General features: G+C 32.5%; 1 protein-coding gene across 2 annotated transcripts in view; it reads right to left on the bottom strand.

Moving 5' to 3' along the window:
• Positions 1-1,110: 1,110 nt before the first annotated feature.
• Positions 1,111-17,548, bottom strand: part of LOC126744107 (period circadian protein) — a 46,841-nt gene continuing 30,403 nt past the window's right edge. Inside the window, exons 18-24 of one of the 2 annotated variants that reach the window (XM_050451454.1) lie at positions 16,232-16,398; positions 15,953-16,174; positions 11,027-11,149; positions 10,581-10,763; positions 10,354-10,521; positions 4,377-4,535; positions 1,111-4,315 (exon numbers count right to left, since the gene is read on the bottom strand). In XM_050451454.1, the coding sequence (XP_050307411.1) occupies positions 4,232-4,315; positions 4,377-4,535; positions 10,354-10,521; positions 10,581-10,763; positions 11,027-11,149; positions 15,953-16,174; positions 16,232-16,398 (1,106 nt within the window). In that variant the 3' untranslated portion in view covers positions 1,111-4,231. The remainder of the gene's footprint in view (positions 4,316-4,376; positions 4,536-10,353; positions 10,522-10,580; positions 10,764-11,026; positions 11,150-15,952; positions 16,175-16,231; positions 16,399-17,548) is intronic. The other variant, XM_050451455.1, reaches the window with a different exon arrangement.

Here is a 17,548-nt window from a genome sequence, read left to right as displayed (position 1 = left end):
GTTATGAATAATTATAATCAGGGTATACTTATTAAACTGTAGAATATACGTATATCATATATGATTCTGTTTACAAAACGGAGGATATTCCGGCATTTAAAAAAATTGACAAGGGATTTACATATCTAGTATTTAAACTCACTACACCACATAATATATGCCACTGTGTAGCATAGGATATACTTTTTAAACACGTATACAGTGTGTGCCAGAATGAGCGAATTTATACGTAAAAATGACAAAAGATTCTGTAGTTGAAATTTGACCGTTTGGCATCCAGTCCTTTGATTTTCAGAAAAATGCAGTGGTGTACTTATTTAATTTCTTGAGAGTATTCCAGGAAAGAGTGTAAATATGCTTCTTATTTCTTCTCAATATTTTCTTAGATCTTCTGAAAATATTCCAGCCAATTGCTCTATACCTATAAAACGAACATCCTTAGCTTTCATAACAAGCATAAATTACAAATTAAAAAAAAAAAAAAAAATAATTAATTTTAAGATCGTTAAACCGAGTTGCCAAAGTGACTCCTCATCACGCCATACTATATTTAGCCTAAACAGGCAATAAAGAACTAATGATTGCTCATATGAATAACCATTTATAGTTTGGTTTTTTAAACGAGGTGTAAAGGACATTTAATTAGTCTATTAATGGATGTTAATTGGCCATACATCTGGGTAATACCCGAGTATGATTTGGGGTTAGATACTATAATTGCACCTGTGGGATTTATGAGGGGGTTTCCTAGTCGAGCTTGTTTAAAGATCATTTCCTCGTAATTAACTCTGCTAATTCTATTCTGGGACCCCTTGGTAACAAAAAAAAATTACCATATTAATTACAATACATACAGCCCATTTAACCAGATTAGGATTGGCACGTTCACGACCGCGACATTCTTACCAACGTTGGTTATCATCGCCATAATCATATACATCGTGTGGAAATATATTTTATAGACCCCGATTCTTCTTCATTAAGAATCGGTTATGAGAGAAGAAGTATCTGGTTGACATTAACTGCTAAATCAGCCTCCTTACATGGATGAAGATGTGCACATTTATGACGATCGAGATATGCCGATTATCTAGGTTCAATAAAACTAAATTAAATAATTAAACTTATTTTATTTTATACTAAACACACTCGTCTTAAAATAAACTAATTAGAAATACTTTTTTGGGGATACATAAAATAGTTTATGGTTCATATCTATCGGTTAACTAAAATAGTATATAACATCGAGATAAAATCTATCAAAAAGTACAAAATATATTTTTTTTTATCAAAAAGTCCACCCTGTAAAGGCGTGCGTCAATAAACTGGTGAATATGTGTTTTATCACATTCGGTTTTTAAGGGACTCACTTCAGACTATGGTAAATATAGGTATACTTTGTACTATAAAATGAACTTTACAAGATAGCAGATAGAATTCATGGGTTTTAAGCATGAAATTCGGTTTTTGGCTTCAAAACGAGAATTTTCACTAAAATAAATAGCTATCAACCTCTGCCAATAAAATCTTCTTGTTAAATGGAAGTTTTATGTGCAGCTTTCTTAGCAGAAAAAAATTGGTTCCAACTTAAGAAGTTCTTTAGTCAGAGAGTCCTTAAGGTACCAGATAAGGATTAGTTTTGCTGAACAGGAGTGGATAATTTTTAATTTTTAGGTTAATTTTTTCAAAATTTACAGATATTTTGAAGAAATCCCCAAATACCTAGCTAATCATTTTATTAGGAGAATCTTTTGTAGTTTAAGAGATATACACGTTTTGTCTAGATAAATTTCATTTTTTTTTTGAGAAAATCCTTTCAACTTGAAGGGTTAAAATCTTCACTTTTAATTTTTTTTTGAAAAGTCCTGAAGTGTGTGACTAATAATTTTATTAAGAAAACTTGTCTTTCAATTTCAACATCTCTAACTTTTGTGGTTTCAGAGATATGAGCATCTTATCCAGAGAAATTTAATTTTTTTATCTGGAAAAATATTTTTAACTTCCAAGGCTAATATCTTCACTTTGAATTTTTTTTTAAAACATTCTGAAACAGGTGTCTACTGATTTTATTAGAAGAACTTGTGTTTCAATTTTCAAATCTCTCACTATTGTAGATTCAGAGATATGAGCATTTTATCAAGAGAAATTTTATTTTTTCTCTAAGAAAATATTTTCAACTTCCAAGGATAATATCTTCACTTTGAATTTTTTTTTGAAAAAATCCTGAAATATTTGTCTACTGATTTTATTAGAAGAACTCGTGTTTCACTTTTCAAATCTCTCACTATTGTGGTTTCAGAGCATTTTGTCAAGAGAAATTTGATTTTTTTTTTGAAAAAATATATTCAACTTCCAAGGTTAATAATGTCTTCACTTTTAATTTCTTTTTTTAAAAACTTCTGAAATAAGTATCAAATTTATTAGAAAAACTTACGTTTTAAATTTCAAATCTCTAACTTTGGTGGTTTCAGAGATATGAGCATTTTGTCAGGAGTAATTTGATTTTTTTTCTGAAAAAACATATTCAAGTTCCAAGGATAATATCTTCACTTTTAATTTCTTTTTTGAAAAATTCCTTAAATCGATATCTAATGGTTTAATTAGAAGAATTTACTTTTTAAATTTCAAATCTGTAACTTTTGTGGTTTCAGAGATATGAGCGTTTTTTGTCAGGAAAAATTTAATTTCTTCTCGACAAATTTTTCCCAATTCCCAAGACTAATATCTTCATTTAATTTTTTTTTTTAAATTCTAAAATAGGTACTCAGTGAATTTATTTAAAAACCTTGTGTATCAATTTTTAAATCTCTAACTTTTGTGGTTTCAGAGATATGAGCATTTTGTCAGGAGAAATTTGATTTTTTTTTCTGAAAAAACATATTCAACTTCCAAGGATAATATCTTCACTTTGATTTTTTTTTGAAAAAATCCTGAAATACGTGTCTACTGATTTTATGAGAAGAACTCGTGTTTCACTTTTCAAATCTCTCACTATTGTGGTTTCAGAGATATGAGCATTTTGTTAAGAGAAATTTGATTTTTTTTTTGAAAAAATATATTCAATTTCCAAGGTTAATAATGTCTTCACTTTTAATTTATTTTTTTAAAAACTTCTGAAATAAGTATCGAATTCATTAAAAGAACTTACGTTTTAAATTTCAAATCTCTAACTTTGGTGGTTTCAGAGATATCAGCATTTTGTCAGGAGAAATTTGATTTTTTTTTTCTGAAAAAATATATTCAAGTTCCAAGGCTAATATCTTCACTTTCCATTTCTTTTTTTAAAAAATCCTAAAATAGGTATCCAATCAATTTATTAGGAGAACTTGCATTTTAATTTTTAAACCTCTAACTTTTTCCATTATAGAGATTTGACCATTTTGTCTTTTTTCATGATAGAAATTTCACGTTTTTCTTGAGTTGCCAGGGTTGATTTCTTCACTTCTCTTTTGAGATGCTGTTAATTTTTTAGGGTTCCAATCTCAGTTCTAAATATCCCTTATAAGCACTTAAAAAACTCCCTTTTATTACTGAAAAAAACCTCTTTTATTACTGATATTTCATATTCGTCAACGTTACTTTAATTACTTTGGTCTTAACTAGCACTTTTAGGAACTCCCATCTAATTGGCCAGAGGTTGTTTCGGCTTTTGCCAACTTGCACAAAAAAATACTTTCACCTACAACTATTTGTTTTGGGATACGTTTGAAACCAAAAATCTAAGTAAACACTAAATTGTAAATCGAATCAAAAACAGTTAATCGTCTAATCTAGTGTCTAATTTAAAAAAAAACCCATAAGCCTACTAGAAATATAAGCAAACATACGTATTAAATCACAAGTATAATGAGCGTCAAATAATGAACCAGAAAATATTGATGGGCGCACATATTTCGCACCAATCAGAGGTTCGTCTTTGAGGTCATTTTAATGGTTATTTAATCCAAAGGCAAACGAAACATTCAAGTTTCTTTCTTCAATTGTGGACTTTTGTTTATATTTCTTCTCACCTTATTACGACTTTTATCACTTCCTTATAACAGTAAATAACCCTTAAATTGAAAAAACAAATATAATATGACCTGAAGTACTTTCGTTCGTTTAAAAAGACACAATAAATATATTAAAATAGAGGGGCAAACTTGACGTTTGGCCATTTTATCTTTGGAAGTTAGTTAGTGGTGATTGGTGTTGTTTTGAACGGAGAGAACACGATAAAACGGTTTCAAGGCTAAGAGTTCTCTTCTGGTGGAGGCAGAGGGGCGTTTTCCTCATAAATCATCATCAAGGAACTGTACGATCGTTTGTTCTTTGGCTGTAAGGTAAAAAAACTCTATTAGCTGGCTAATTTCCAAATAAATCAATCAATATCTTACCCTTTTTGGGGTGGTCATTTCGGATCCTTGGACATTCGGACTATCGTCTCCGCTGCTGCTACTTGAAGAAAACCCTTCCTCGAAGGTCAGCGCCTTGGATAGGCCCTCAAGCTCCATCTCAATGTACAGTTGGTGCAGTTGGTCGTTGACCATCATGGGCTAATTAAGAAGATTTACATGAAGTTTAATGGAGTTGATTATGTTGTAAAACAATGAAATTATTCCGGTAGGGACAACCGGTTATTTGCAACAAGGTGTTCTGATGAAATAGCCTAAATAGTTTAAGTTCAGAGTTTTTTGGAACATAATTAAAAACATGTCGGGTGCCCAGTTTTAAGTCTCTTGTGCAGGCCCGGATTTACAAAAAATACCGCCCTGGGCACTGTGAAAAATGCCGCCATTTTTTTTAGGTGATTTTAGCTTGCGATGTTAGGGTAGGTAAAATCGTATGCTGAGGTTTGTTGTTTGTTGCTGGTCAACTGATTTATTTTGTACATTTACGTTTATGTCACAGATGTACCTATTATTGTTTTTTCTGCAAAACAGGAATAGCAAAATAAACAGTAAAAAGCGACAAGATTATATTTGTGGCCTGTAAACAGTGACTTATTAATAACGATCTAGAAGTAGCAAATTCTATTCAAGTTTCTACAGATAAAAATACTTGTATGTAAATAAATTTATATTTTATCGTTCGATCTATGTCTTGCTTCATACGATCATTTAGGTGTTTATACAGGGTGTCTACTATAAAAACCGCCAAACTTGAAGAGGTGATTAAACAAGTCATTTGCAACAAAAAAGTCGTAGGTATAACACTATTTCGAAAAGTTGTTAGTTCTTCTGGTATTTAACATTTTTTGATTTTTATCAAATTTCTTTGTTTTTTTTTCACATAAACAAGAATATCTGCGTTATGCTTATCACCACGTCAAATTTAGATATACCATCTGAAAGAGAATTAAATTTGCTATAAGATGGGTGTATTTAGGTTTTTAAGTAATTTTTTATACCGGGTGTTATCAGAAGTTCATTTGGGAAATGTGCAAAATAAGTGGTATCTTTTTCGTAAGAATGGAGCGCTGGCTTAAAGGTGTTGCAAAAAATGTGGTTCGCTTGGATGATGCGTCAAATTCAAATGAAGGTGATATGACGGCGTCAAGTTCTAGTTTTATGGTTTCAAGTTCAAGTAGTAAAACATCTAATGACACACTGAAGGTGAAAAAACGAAAGTATGACGGCTTCCAACGGCTCACCTCTTTGTATGTTGTGCAGCAAACTTCTTCCTAATAGTTCGATGGTACCTGCTAAGTTGTGCCGACATTTAGAAACTGTACATCCCGACTTCAAAGACAAAAGTAAAGAATTTTTTCTACGTAAAAAAAAAACAATAATTAAGAAGCCAAAAAACGATGACGTATGCGACTCAGACTGTGAATGAAAAGGCCGCGGAGGCATCGTATATGGTTAGTTACCGCATTGTCCAAGCAGGAGAAGCGCACACTATCGCTGAAAAGCTAATAAAACCGTGTGGTAGACATAAAATATGCTCTACGAAAAATCTGTAAAGCATCTTTCTACAGTTCCTCTTTCAAACGAAACAGTTACGCGACGAATTGGGGATATCGCATCAAACATAAAACAAGAACTGGTTTCACAGCTTCAAAATAACAAATTCGTCTTGCAAATGGATGAGTCGACTGATGTTGCTGGACTGGCCATCTTGCTAGTAATTGTGCGATATCCATATTAACATTCACTTGAAGAAGATTTGCTTATGTGCTCATCGCTGCCTACTGGAGAAGAAATTTTTAACACGATTAACATATTTTTTGAAGAAAACCAACTCGATTGGAATGAGTGCATTGATATTTGTACCGATGGAGCCAAGGCAATGACAGGTAGAACAGCAGGAGCAATATCACGAATAAAAATGAAAGCGCCAAATTGTAGTTCCAGCCACTGCATCCTGCATAGACAATCACTCGCAGTTAAGAAAATTAATTTTGTCAAGTCACGTCCACTACAATCCCGGTTGTTCTCAATATTATGTGACGATTATGGTAGCGATCATAAAACATTATTGCTCCATACTGAAGTGAGATGGTTGTCTCGGGGTAAAACTTTGACAAGACTTTTTGAACTAAGAACAGAATTAGAAGCTTTACAGATGTTCCTTTTAATTTAAAAGACCGTTTGTCCGATAAAAGCTGGTTATTTAGACTAGCATTTTTAGCAGACATGTTTGGAAAACTTAACGTATTAAACCTGTCGCTACAAGGAAAACAGACAACAGCTTTCAATGCTAACAACAAAATAAATGCCTTTAAAACAAAATTAGATTTTTGGATTACTTGTTTTGGTAAGAGAGAGTTCCTTAGTTACCATAGTCTTAGTGATACAGAAATATTTGTTGAATCGGTGCAATACCTCAATGATCTGCAAGGGACTTTTGAATCTTATTTTCCTGAAGAACAGAATACAAAACTGAAAATAAACTCATGGATTCAAAACCCTTTTTCATGTAAATTGCAGAAGCCTAAAAATATATCATATCAGATCTATGAATCGTTTCTAGAAATGACATCGGATACAAGCATGGAATCATTATTCAAAACAATTTCACTAAATGATTTTTGGTGCAGGGTTCCTGATGAATATCCACAACTTGCCACAGAAGCTTTGAATGTTCTTCTGCCGTTCCCAACAACGTATTTGTGTGAAACGGGATTTTCAGCATATACAGCTACAAAGACAAAATAACGCGATAGACTGGATGCCGAACCAGACATGAGAATTCAATTTTCTTCTATCAAGCCTGACATTATCCCGTTGATGAGAAATAAAAAATAATTACATGCCTCGCATTAAATGAATCATTTGCTTACTCATTCACTACTTACTGTATCTATCTTTTTTTGTATGATTATTAATAAACAATTCACATATAACTGCTTTTGCTTTTAGTTTAGAGTTTAAGGTTTTATTAAAAATTTATTTTTATTAGTTTGAGTAACACTGGACTAAACACAAATCTACACGAGTCCGTGATTACGGCACTTTATAGTAAGATGAATACATTCAACCAGTACAAGCTCCAACGGAACCGTAATTCCGTGTGCATCTAAACCCAACCTAGAAACGTTGACATCCTAACCTATCTTCAACTTTGTATTTGTGTAATATTTTTATGCATTTTGAAATCCAAACATTCCGAAGCTAAAGCTACTATACCTACGATACAAATGTTGCGCCACAAATGCTTTTCTACAAATGTATCGGACAGTATTTAACGCGCGCGTGTTATTTAATTTGGATCCACACACCTAAGATGCATTTGCTACCAAACAGCATTTGTGTTTACTCCCCGGATAATCAACCTGTCCGATATTTGTTGCGGCGTGTCGTGTCACGTTTTGAAATAAATATAAAGGACGATATTACACAAAACATTTTGTTTATTCAGGAAGTAGAGAGATATTATATGACCACACTTTGCAGGTAACATTCTATAGTCTAAATTTCTCATCATCATTTAATAATTGCTATGATACTTCAAAATTTCCCTTTTTGGAACAACCATTATTATAGGGATAAACCCAGTAACGACGTTTTCTTCTGTTTTGACTAAATAATTGCCACATCATAAAATCATCGTCATCAGAAGACGACGACATGACTACAAATGCGGAACAGAACTAAGCCCTGATGTGCGTGCTTGTACCGCATTTGTGGCAAATGTACAAAATGTTGAACGAAATTATGTCGAAGACAAATGTGGCGCCACATTTGTAACTTAGGTGTGCGGCCGGCTTAAGAAAAATACTTCTATAAATATTGGCCAATACGTTAAAAAGGAGTAAGTGTAAATTTAAATATTTCATTAGTTATTCCTATAGCTTTTTTTCTTTTTACTGACTGATACTGAAAGCAGTAGCGATTTTGATTTCCGTGCTACTCCCCCGGAAATTGTAGAATTAGCGAAGGCGACTGATGGCAATTTGTTGCCTGGAAAATACCTTAAACAATATGACACTTTTATGCAATGGCGAAAATTTAAAAGAGCTAATTCGTTCTCCGAAAATGTGATTCTCGCCTATTTTAGTCAGTTAACTAAGTCTAATAAAGTTTCAACACTATGGAAAGCGTATTCAGTGATGATTCATTTAATGTTAATGAACAACAATTAACATTAAACACAATACAGATGTATATCAAAATTTGTACAATATCTGATGGTTATCGTGGAAAAAATCAAAGATATTTACTGGAGAAGAAGTCAACCATTTTATAAATAATGCTCCAGATCATATTTATCTTGCTACAAAGGTACATACATGTATTTAGACATATTTTTACCCACATATCCTAGATCTTTAAAATACCATAAACATGTTTATAATGTACTCATTTTTTAGATTGCTATGATATTAGGAATTATGGGAGCTCGTCGAAGAGGAGCTCTACTTAATGACAGTTCAGGATATTGAGAACTTGGGGTCCGCTATAATAATAAATGTTCCTGATACAAAAACTAAAGTGCCTAGACAATTTACAATTACTGAAAAGTTTTATATCTTATTTAAAAAATATTATTTATCTCTATGGCCACCAGATATTGCGACAAATAGTATCTTCATTAACTTTCAAAATGGACCCTGCACCGAGCAAGTGATTGGAATAAACAAACTAGGAAATATGCCTAAACAAGTGGCACAATTTCTGAACTTACCCAACCCTGGATTATACACGAGTCTTTGTTTTCGAAGAACATTTGCAACAATGACAAGACATGGAGGGTGGAAATCTACAGAAATTGCTGAAGGATATATAGATAACTCATTACAAAACCGCCTAAATGTTTCAAGTCAAATAATGTCCGAAATTAATGAAAATGAGGAACCAGCACCCAAATTTCAGCAAAAAAACTGCAGGAACTACAAGTAGAGCTTCCTTGTGCAAGTGCTAACTCCCAACAGCAAAACATATTTGCCTCATTAACGACTAAAAACATATCGGATTCCCCTAAAAATATTACAATTCAAAATTGTACTGGAATTAAAATAAATATGTATATAACAAAAACCATGACAAAAAAAAGCAAACATATTATGATTTGTAATCTTTGTTGTTTTTTGATAGTTTTTGTTTGTTCAAGAATGAGAAATAAACATTTGATATTAAAAAAATTAGTTTTTTTTTATTGAGTAATATAAATTTAATTTATTTTTTTAATTTTTTTTTTGGATTTTAAGTTTCTATTTGCTTTTACAAACTCTTTTTAATAATAATATATTGTATAATAATATACAATAGTGGTACTTTTTTTGAAAAGGTAAAAATAGAATTGTTTGGATCTGATGTAATTGACTATAGTGACCCTAAGAAAAAAAGTTGATGATGAACTCTAAAAGAGAAAACGTCGTATTATCAATTTTAAATTACCATCATTAAGGGCGAAAAAAGTGGCTATGAAAAAGTTTATTTTTACTTTGTTCTTCGATTTTACATGACAGAAAATAATTTAAACGATTTTTTGATTCATTCGGATATCTCCGAAAATATTTGTAAGTTTTAAATTTTTACAAAACATTTTAAAAAGTATTAAATTACGCTATTTTACCCTAATTTTACTGACCTTTCATCTTTGAATTTTTTTACACTTAAATTTGGGACACCCTGTTGTTTTATTTGATAGTCGTAGAAAAAGTATAGTCTGTAACATATCCGAAATAGACAATTCTACACTTGTAGAGCCGTTCCAACAAACCTCTCTACTCGTGTAGAATTTTGCTTATTTCGCACTTTTTTTTCTTGAGATTTGCGGCCCTTCAAAATTCCCCGATTGCCCCTAGTGTAAATCCAGGACTGTTTAGTTGTAATTAAAATGTTTTAAGCTATCTCTTGTGTCTTTAATTAAGACCCCAATTTCACAATAAACCCAGTGGTTCATCAGGTTATAGAAATGATTAAGTACCTGCTCGGTTCCTTTTAGTTTGTCTAAATCGGCGTTGAGTATTTCGTCCAAGTCTTTGACGGCCACTTGGTAGCGGTAAATCAGATCCGAGGACACCGACACCGACTCGACCCACGGGGGATCTTTTTTCCTTTGCGGATAGGATTTCCTTTTTTGCTTGAGAATATCCTGGAATTTATAAAACGGTGGATCAAGTAAGGAATTTTAGGCTGCGACAACTCACTTACATCGTCAGTCTTATGGGTATTATTATTTGAAGTGGAATCGTCGTTACTGCCGCTTCCGGTGTCAGTTTTCAACAGTGAGGAGTACGAAGAGGAGTAGTAGCTACTCTCCTCATCCATTCTCCTGTTCCGGAAGTTTCCCTCTGAGGGTTGAGCTACTGGGCGTTTCATGACAACTTCTGGAGCCTGCAATTTATTAAGAAAAAAATTATTTACGAAACCCTATGGTCCTTCTCGTAAGGATCGTGCAAGTAATATGTTGATAAAGAGAGAGAGAGAGAGATAAGTACAATCTAGGGTAAGTTTTCGGTTAAATACAATACAATTTAAGTGAATTAAAGTGAGACCGACCCTAAAATTGTACCTAATGTGGCATTTAAAAATGATGAAGAAACGAAAAAAGAAATGAGACAAACAAAACTAAGACACTAGAAACACACAAAAGTGACCTTAGCATTTGCAGTACTAAACTGTTCCGCTTGAGTTTCGCCGTCGGGTGGGCTCACCAGAGGAGTATCGGGGGAACAGACCGATTGCAACCCCAAGTCCTTGCGCGAACATTCGGACATTGCCTAAAAATTGACACGAATAGTCTTTTTAACAATTTGTTTCTTTTTACAGTCAATATAAGAGTTTTTGTATCCTGTTCTATTATGATAGAAGGGAGTAAAAACAATAAGTAAACGGATATGCAGTAAACAAATGACCTTTATTTTTTGTTCAGTAGCTCTTGCACACGACTTTGATATTACATACAGTTGAACCTCGATTATTCGTTCTCAACGTGGCACGAATTTATCCGAACTATTTATTTATTTCTTATATTTTTACCCTAAAAAGATACAGACAGAAAAAATCAATATCACAAGTTTAAACTAATATTTTATGGCATAAATATCAGAAAGAAAAACAAATTAAAACGGTTACCTTGCAGTTAGCTTAAGCAAATACATATTTATTTTAGGTACCGTAACTTCGGGTAACTTTGTGACACCCACGGTTTTTTTCGACAATACCTTTAATAATTTGCCCAACTTTATCACTTTACAATTAAATATATATGTATATTGTTGCTTTGTTTTTGGTAATTTCAGTTTGGTTAAAAGTACATCCTTAGTAGTATCCTTAGATAGTTAACAAATAATCAGTGCAATATAATTTAATCTGTTGAAAATTGGGTGAGTAAATTTTGAAACTTCATATTTTACTCAGCATTGTAGTCTTCAATTTACTTTTTTAATTTAGGATCTAAGAAAAATATAGTTATTTTTATCAAAATACAAGTTAACCCAGCATTTAGCGAGATTGGTCAAAATTCTTAAAAATTATATTAAAGTTGGCCGCTATAAAGAGTAACATTCAAGTTTGGCGCTATATGTGAGACTTAACTCCTGTTCTGCCGTATAGATGGCACTACGTTAAACACTTCATAATATTATGTTTTCTTTTAAGAGAAAAATGTTTATATGGTAAATCAGTAAATCACGTAATACGTTGAGGTATAAAAAAATTGACTTACTAGAGGTTACACTATATTTAAAATTTTGCTTGATTCAAATAGTCTTGTTTGTCATTGAACTAGTTGTAAATTGCAGTGAAAAAGGATAAGTGATGCGGTTTACAGTCATGTTGGATAAAAAAGGAACATCTGACTAGATTTTCTAACAATTATTTTTATGCACTCTAACATCTCTTCCAGGCAATTGAACCACTTGGAGTGCGTGGAATACTTTTCTAAGTACTCTGACGGTTCTTCCAGTTGAGCTTCAGGGAGTGCCTGGAATAATTTATGTACTCTAATAGTTCTTCCAGGCAATTGAGTCCCTTGAAGTGCCTGAAATACTCTTCTATGAACTGTGATAACTCTTCCACGCCAGGTCACAAGGCCAGGAATAAATTTTTATTTTCTCTGACATCTTGTTACAGGTTTATATTTCGTATCTTTAAATTAAGGAATGTTTTCAAAAAAAAATGTAGCTCTCCTAGTAATATAAGATGGCTGCTATGGAGAGTAACATTCAAATTTGGCCCGTATGCGTGATTTAGCTCCTACTGTCCTATTGCCTCTTTGTTTTTGCAGGCTTTTCTGCCCGGCAAAGATTCTTGCGTCTTGGATATAGGTCTAAATAATGAGGGAAAGTATTTCGAGTTTTTTAGCGAATGTTTCAGACATAGCCCATTCTCAGTTCTTTAACACGTCACATTCTATTTTAAAATTATATTTTTTATTGCAGTATATTCAACCACGTCCGAAAACAGTGATATTATTAATTCTTTGCTTATTTTGCATCTACGTCCCGAATATAATGCCTGGAATCCTTTTCTAAGTACTCTGATACTTCTTCCAGGCAATTGAAACACTTGGAGTGCCTGGAATAATTTTTCGTCTACTCTGATAGCTTCCACAGAATTTATTTGAAGAAAACTGCACATTCCCCATCATTTTAAAGTGGCCGCTAGGGAGAGTAACATTCAAATTTGGCGCCATATGTGTGATTTAACTCCTGTTGTGCCGGATAGATAGCACTACTGTTAAACACTTTGTAATTTTCTTTTTTTTAAGAGAAAAAGTTCTAAACCAGTAAGTCACGTAAAACATCGAGGTATAAAAAATTTCTACTTACTAGAGGTTACACTGTAGGTATTGAAATTTTAGCTTGATTCAAATAGTCTTTTTTGTCATTAAACTAGTTGTAAATTGCAGTGAAAAAGGATAAGTGATGCGGTTTACAGTCATGTTTCTTCCAGACACTTGAAGTATTTTTTTGGGTAAACACAAGCACAAGAGGAAAGTCCTATGTCACTCTTGGAGTGGTGCTTGCGCGAAGATATTTGTGGGCATTTATCTTGAATCGCTGTAGGTTGTATGCGTAGGGAAATATGTGAGGTGGAAGCCCGTTAAATTTCAGTAGAAGTACCTGGAATACATTTTTATTTTCTCTGATATCTTGTTACAGGTTCATATTCATTGTCTTTAAATTAACGAATGTTTTCGAAGAAATTTGCACCTCTTTCAGTAATTTAAGATGACCGCTATGGAGAGTAATATTCAAATTTGGCGCCGTATGCGTGATTTAGTGTGTTCTGCTGTTAAACTCTTTTAACCAGAACATTTTTATTTGTTTAGCTTTTCTGTCCGGCAAAGATTCTTGGACATAGGTCTAATGAAAGAAAGTAATTACGAGTTTTATGGCGAATTTTCCAGAGATATCTCTTTCCCACTTCAAGTTATATTTTGAATTTGTAGTTTTCTATTGTATTGTTTCTTTGTGTATTTCTATTTTGCATCTGTGTCCCGGATATAATGCCTGGAATCTTCTTCTAAGTACTCTGATGCTTCTTCCAGGCAATTGGGACATTTGGAGTACCTGTAATAATTTTTTATCTACTCTGACAGCTTGCAAGAATTTTTTCAAAGAAAACCGTATATTTCCCAGCAATTTAGGGTGATAACTTTGGAGAGTAACGTACGAATTTGTCGCAATATTCATTATTTTTAAATTAATGAATTTTTCCAAAGCAAACCGTGCATTTACCATCATTTTAACGTAGCCGCTAAGAAGGGTAACATTTAAATTTGGCGCCATATGCGTGATTTAACTCCTACTGGATAGATGGCACTACTGCTAAATACTAAATAATTGTGTCTAATTCTTTCAAAAGAAAAAGTTTTTTATGGTAAACGAGTAAATCACGTAAAAGGCCGAGGTAAAAAAAATTTCGACTTACTAGAGGTTACACTGTATTGAAATTTTAGCTTGATTCAAATAGTCTAGTTTGTTATTCAAATAGTTGTAAATTGCAGTGGAAAAAGATCAGTAATGAGGTTTACAGGGATGTTGGATAAAAAAGGAATATCTGACCAGACAAACAATTTTCAGACAAATGCATATATGCACATTCAAGTTGGAGTGCCTGGAATAATTTTTTTATTTACTCTGACAGCTTGCCACAGGTTTATGTTCATTATCTTTAAATTAATAATTTTTCCCAAAAAAAACCGTACATTTCCTATTATTTTAAGGTGGCCGCTATGGAGAGTAGCATTCAAATTTAGCGCCACATGCCTGATTTAACTCCTACTGCGCCCGATAGATGGCACTGCTGTCAAACACTTTATAATCGTATCTATGTATTTTTTAAATTAAAATAATAAGTAAGAGGAATATGTAGTAACCAAATGACTTCATTTATTTTTTGCTCAGTAGACTTTGATTTTAATTAACCCCAAAATTCAGAGATGTAAGATTCGTTGATTTTGCTGGGCGCATATATGCTTCTAGTCATGAACTTACAATAAAATATTTAATTGGCTTTTGATTATATTTGCGGTACTTGATCAAAAGGTACAACAATTCAATTTTTTCCAGAAATTGTGAACTTTTTTGCATTATTCTAAAGTCCCATATACTCTAAAAAATATTTTTTTAATTCTAGACTAAAAAATATTCTAAAAGTTACTGTACTAATTTTTACAGGAACATGGAATATTCCAGTGTTTGATGACGTACATTTTTTTCCAATCTGTGCTACTAGAATAAGATATAGAATATTCCAAGAAATTATACAATCTCCCAGAATATTTGAAGAAAATTATATATAATTTATTCCCTTCTATCAAAATAACTACTATAGCAGCCTAATAAAAATATATAAAATAAAAACTATATTGCCACGGTTGTCTATTTAAACATTTAATTTAGAAGCGGTGCATACCTTACGAACATTATAGTGATTTGGCTAAAAGAGGAGTTTTATTAATAAAAAAAAAAGATTTAGCAAGCAAATGTCTGTGGGCATAATGACATATATCCAAGCAAATGTAACATATAAACTTTTTTAAAATAGTTTTTATCATTCCACTTTAACTTCAACTTAACTCAACAAGAGAAAAAATTAAAAAACTCCAAGTCTCAGTCTCCAAACATGTTTTTATGTATTAGGTAACATGTTTCGCTAATAAAAGTTTTTATTCTTTCTCTAGTTACGCACATCTCTTTGAGATAATGGACGAGTTCTTCCAAATTAAACTCAACAAGCTGATTCAATCAAAGTAGTATAGACATCAAAATTTTCTTATATCTCATATAGTTAATTGAACCATCACTAATTTTTTATTACATGCAAACAGCGAATCTAAAACGAACAGTATTCAGTAGGCAGTTGCATAATTTTTTATTCCAGGCAGCTGGACCATAACTTTCCTGATTTTATGGTGCCATAAAAACTCCTGATTTAACTGTTTAATTTTGAATTTCACTGATAGCCATGCACCTCATATATCATTATCATTCCCACATAAAATAACTTGAGCAAAAAAAATCCTATTGCACCAAAATTCACCATAATAAAAAGAGCCCATCATCAACAGTTACCTTATTGATCATACTGGCGGAAGCGATCGACCCTAGTCTACTGCCAGGCTCAGCCTTAACAGATGTAGCCTCCGAAGAAGGTCTTTCACAAAGAGGCACTTGCCACTGCGTATTTCGATTTCCAAAATGATTGGAATCCGAGGGAGGTCCCAGGTTGTTATTGTTGTTACTCTGCGTGGATAATACCGGTAAAGCGGACAAACCTGGCGAGCTTACGTTCGCCTGGAACAAACACGATTACTATAAAATCCAGGGTCTTTAAATGATTTTAAATCTTACCTTGGAGGAAGCCACGTTGTTGCCAAAATGTCTCCCGTTAGGGCTCATTGGGGGCATCATACTTTGAACGGACATCGGCATCACTTGCATGGTGGGACATAAAATCGGCTGGGGCAAGAAAATCGGATTGTAGTTGTAGACTATGCCTGAGGTGGGCATGTATTGAACTGAAAACGCATAACGAGTAAGTAAAATAAAATTGAAATCCAGGAATCGTGGATGATCACTATAAAATTGTGTCACCTAGTTATGGGCAGTCTAGTAGTGGAAAAGTAACATTTGACAAGAGTCATTATAAAATTACGTTTCCCAGCTGTAGTCAAGTCTGTCAGAAAGGTACGATCCAGAATGTAACTGACAAGTGAAATACGGTCAAAATTTACTTGAGCATCACGAATTATCATGAATGGGCATCTTCATTCCAGAAATCAGTGACGAATAAGTAAGTCAGAAGAATAACATTGTCAATTGTCTGAAATTGTTTGCTTCACTAATTTTTTCGCCTTTCTGGTATTTGTACTTAAAATTTAATTTTAGTTCCAGGCATTCATCCATAACTAAATTTTACCCATTTTAGGCAGTTAAAATTGAAATTGAATTTTCTTTTTATTACATTGCCTGAAACAATACTTATTTTTTCGTATAGGCACCTAATGTACATTGGAAATAGTTCTCAATTGCCTGAAACAAATCTTTTTGTAATTCCAGGCATTTACAGCTAAATTTTAGCCTTGCAGGCTGTTAGATTTAAAGTTCAATTTTTCTTTTATTGGACTGCCTGGAAAAATTAATATTTTTTTTATCTAGGCACTTCAGACACCTTGTAAAAATTCCGTAGTTGCCTGGAACAATCTCTAAATAATTCCAGTCAATATAATTTAATTAATTGTAAATTTTAGCCCTATTGAGGCCGTTGTATTGAAAAAAAATACTAGACTGTCTGGAAGAAATAATATTTTTCGTTCAGATGGTTAATGTGCCTTAATGGTCTGAAAAAATTCAGGCATTTTAAAGTAATTTTGATACCTAATTTTGAGACTTGTAATTAAATTGAAATTTTACTGCCTCAAGAAAACTGATGCAGTGATTTAGCAAAAAATGACCGAACTACCTGGAAAAATTGAGTTTTAAAATATCCTGAAAAAATATTGAAAAATCTTTAACTATTTGGAAAAATGGCTGTATTTCAAAAATTAATAGGAATACAGGAATGAAAATGGGAATTTTTATTTTTCTAATAAAATAATTGGATATGTATTGATTTTGCATTTTGCTTTTTCAGATTGCATTTTCTCGAAAAAAAAATTACAATGGAAA

The sequence above is a fragment of the Anthonomus grandis genome, chromosome 13, assembly GCF_022605725.1.
Source record: "Anthonomus grandis grandis chromosome 13, icAntGran1.3, whole genome shotgun sequence".
Classification (NCBI taxonomy): Eukaryota; Metazoa; Arthropoda; class Insecta; order Coleoptera; family Curculionidae; genus Anthonomus; species Anthonomus grandis.
The sequence above is the reverse complement of the archived record's forward strand: the minus strand, read 5'-3'. Positions and strand labels throughout refer to the sequence as shown.